Here is a 3697-nt window from a genome sequence, read left to right as displayed (position 1 = left end):
AGAGAGAGTACCTTCTTTTTGATAGGGAGTGTCCCTTTGATGGGAAAGAGGAGGTGAATTTGGAGTAGTGACCTAACTCAGTGTCTTAGAACTGCCCGAGGGTAAAGCTCAAAAAGACAAGCTCCCGGGTCACTAACCGAAAACTAGGGTCTACAGTCCGTCCACACAAGTGACTGGCCCAAGGTCAGCATAAATGGACCAGGGTAGACTGCATCCAGAACTGGGGTCCCTTACTTCTAGGACACCCTGCTTTTCTAGTCACCTCCCTTTGCCCAATGAGGCCATTGACCCCAGCCAGATATGATGCAAACCTACGTTCTTGTGAAACCTGAGTACCTTGGAGAAAAATCTCAGGACGTCTGTTTATACTAAAGGCCTGGAGATTTTCAAGAAAACACCAAGAAGCATAAAGTACCGGCCCATACACACAAAAATGGCACAGATGCAGGATTTGAAATTGAGGCAGGCAGAGTGGGCAGCCTACAAACCCACCCAGCCTACACACTACCCCCATACCAGCCCCAGGTGCAGAATCACAAATGACCAGCAGAGGGCGCGCCGCCCCCAGGGAGGCGAGAACTAGTTTTACCCAGCCGTGAGGGGTAGGGGAGCAGCATGCTAGGAGGATGCACCCCTATCTCTCTGTCACTCGCCGTGAGGACCCGGCCAAGGAGAAGGGGAAGGGCGAGAAGACCACCGCCCCCCCCCACGTGGGCCTGAGGGGCAGAGCAGCAGGAATGCTGCCTAGAAATTGCATCACATTGAGGCTGTGTGTGTGTGTGTGTGTGTGTGTGTGTGTGTGTGTGTGTTGGGGGAGGGGATTTGAACCAAGCCCGAGAGAGGGGAAAAAAAGAGACGCACCAAGGAAAATGTTCCATGCACATGGAGAAATTTCTTGCTCGGAACTGCATTGAGAAACGGAACCCCCCACCCTCCTAGACATCTCCCCGCGGCTTCCCTCCCAGTGCAAAGCCCTCAGCTCCTGAAAGTCTCCCAGCCCCACCTCGACAACCCCACAACTCCAGCCCTGCACCCTCCAGCCTGGCTCCAGCGCCACCGAGAGCTTTCCCCAGGACTGGCCCTGGCGGGGCGCCTAGAGCCCCATTGCATTGCTCCTGGAGAAAGGAGGGGGGCGGTGCATTTTGCAGTAGGAGGAGAACCGGGGTGGGGGGGGGGGGGNGGGGGGGGGGGGGGGGGGAAATTGCGCGGAGACCTGCCAAGCGCCACCGCCGCCGCCGCCACCGCCGCTGCCGCGCCGCCGCCGCCTGTGAGCTCCGGCGGGCAGCCTGACTGTCGGCTTCCCGGGGCATCTGGGTCCGGCGGGGCACAGCCCTGGGCGCTGCCGGAGCCGCCACCGCCGCCGCCGCCGCCGCCTTCGCGGCCAGTGCAGTCGCTTTCCACCCCGAGCCCGTGCGGCTCCGGCTCCTCGCGGGTGGAGGAGTGGGGGGTGGGGTTGTTGTTTGGGGGAAGAAGGGGGAGGGGGCAACGCGGAGAGAGTCAGTGGTTTCCATGGTGATGGAGCTGAAAGTGCAGGAAATTTAAAGGCTTGGACCCTGCGAGACAGACAAACCGGTGCCAACGTGCGCGGACGCCGCCGCCGCCGCCACCGCCGCCGCTGGAGTCCGCCGGGCAGAGCCGGCTGCGCAGCCCGGAGCAGGCGGAGGGAAGTAGCCCAGGACCCGCTCGACCCGCGGCGCCGCACAGTGAGGCAGGACGCCGAGCGGCCGGAGAAGGAGGAGGGAACAGGCTCGTCCACGCGCCCTGCGCCGCCAGCCGCCCGGGAGAGCAGCGAGGAGCCGGCGCCCCCAGCGCCCCACGGTCGCGCTGGAGTAATCTCGGATGCCCGGCCGCCGCCGCCTTCCCAAGTAGAGCGGCGGAGGGGAGTTGCGGCCAACTCGTGCGCTTCTTCTGCGCCACGGCGGGAGCCGGCGCTGCGCGAAACGCTCTCCTCGCGGCTCATGCTGCCCGCCCTGCGCCTGCCCAGCCTTGGGTGAGCCGCCTCCGGAGGGACCGGGGAGCGCGGCAGCGCCGCGGGCTCGGCGTGTTCTCCTCCGGGGACGCGGGACGAAGAGGCAGCCCCGGGGCGCGCACGGGAGGCATGGAGCGCTGCCCCAGTCTGGGGGTCACCCTCTACGCCCTGGTGGTGGTCTTGGGACTGCGGGCAGCACCGGCCGGCGGCCAGCACTATCTGCACATCCGCCCGGCGCCCAGCGACAACCTGCCCCTTGTGGACCTCATCGAACACCCAGACCCTATCTTTGACCCTAAGGAGAAGGATCTGAACGAGACGCTGCTGCGCTCGCTGCTCGGGGGCCACTACGACCCGGGCTTCATGGCCACTTCGCCCCCCGAGGACCGGCCCGGAGGGGGCGGGGGACCGGCTGGGGGTGCCGAGGACCTGGCAGAGCTGGACCAGCTGCTGCGGCAGAGGCCGTCGGGGGCCATGCCGAGCGAGATCAAAGGGCTGGAGTTCTCTGAGGGCTTGGCCCAAGGCAAGAAGCAACGCCTGAGCAAGAAGCTGAGGAGGAAGTTACAGATGTGGCTGTGGTCACAGACCTTCTGCCCGGTGCTGTACGCGTGGAACGACCTGGGCAGCCGCTTTTGGCCGCGCTACGTGAAGGTGGGCAGCTGCTTCAGCAAGCGCTCGTGCTCTGTGCCCGAGGGCATGGTGTGTAAGCCGTCCAAGTCTGTGCACCTCACGGTGCTGCGGTGGCGCTGTCAGCGGCGCGGGGGTCAGCGCTGCGGCTGGATTCCCATCCAGTACCCCATCATTTCCGAGTGTAAGTGTTCCTGCTAGAACTCGGGGGGCCCCCTGCCCCGCCCAGACACTTGATGGATCCCCACCAACGCCTCCACACCGCCTCCAACCAGTTCCACCACCCTCTAGCGAGGGTTTTCATTGAACTTTTTTTTTTCTTCTTGGCTACAGAGACCCGGCTTTCTGGTTCATGTAATGCACTGTTTAACTGTGTAGGAATGTATATGTGTGTGTATATACGGTCCCAGTTTTAATTTACTTATTAAAAGGTCAGTATTATACGTCAAAAGTTACCGGCTTCTACTGTATTTAAAAAAGAAAAGCAAGCAAAAGAAAAAAAAAAGAGAGAGCAGAGAAAAGACAGACTTATTCTGGCTGTCGGTAATAATGTTAACCTGCTATTTATATCCCAGTGCCCTTCGCATGGCGAAGCAGGGGGGGAAAGTTATTTTTTCTTAAAAGTACAAAGAGATGGGGAACTTTTGTAGAAGGACTTTTTAAAAGGCTATTTTCCATTCTTCGGAAAGTGTTTTGATTTTCCTTAGACCTCGAAGAAGCTATAGAGTTCAATGTTATTTTACAGTTACTGTAAATATAGAGGACAAATGGAATGACTAATCATTGTAAATTAAGAGTATCTGCTATTTATTCTTTATAATATCCCGTGTAGTAAATAAGAAAGAAGTGCAGAAAAGGATTAAAGAAAACCACTAAAACCGACTGGGCTCGACACTGATTCACTATGTTGGTGATTGATGGGGGCGGGCGGGGGGGGGAGGATGCCGCCGCGCTTACTATTCCTATTGGGAGACAAGCTCATCGTTCGGAACTCCCCTCCTGTGGGGTGATGAAGGTGACTGTAAAATTTTCAGTGTGGGTGGGTGTTATTCTCAAACCCCATCTTTTAAGTATCATGTGGCCTCCACCGAGTCTCCCTGG

At 59.1% G+C, this 3697-nt stretch overlaps 1 protein-coding gene across 1 annotated transcript; it reads left to right on the top strand.

Annotated features, from left to right (window-relative positions):
- The first annotated feature begins 2098 nt into the window (after positions 1-2098).
- Nog (noggin) lies at positions 2099-3478 on the top strand. The gene has a single exon (XM_050156786.1). It carries the CDS (start codon positions 2099-2101, stop codon positions 2795-2797), a length of 699 nt encoding a protein of 232 aa, XP_050012743.1. The 3' UTR covers positions 2798-3478.
- The last annotated feature ends 219 nt before the right edge of the window (positions 3479-3697 follow it).

The sequence above is a fragment of the Alexandromys fortis genome, unplaced genomic scaffold (assembly GCF_014885135.2).
Source record: "Alexandromys fortis isolate MF-2015 unplaced genomic scaffold, M_Fortis_MF-2015_v1.1 scaffold_31, whole genome shotgun sequence".
Classification (NCBI taxonomy): domain Eukaryota; kingdom Metazoa; phylum Chordata; class Mammalia; order Rodentia; family Cricetidae; genus Alexandromys; species Alexandromys fortis.
Note: the sequence above shows the minus strand (reverse complement) of the source record. Positions and strands in the feature narration are given on the sequence as shown.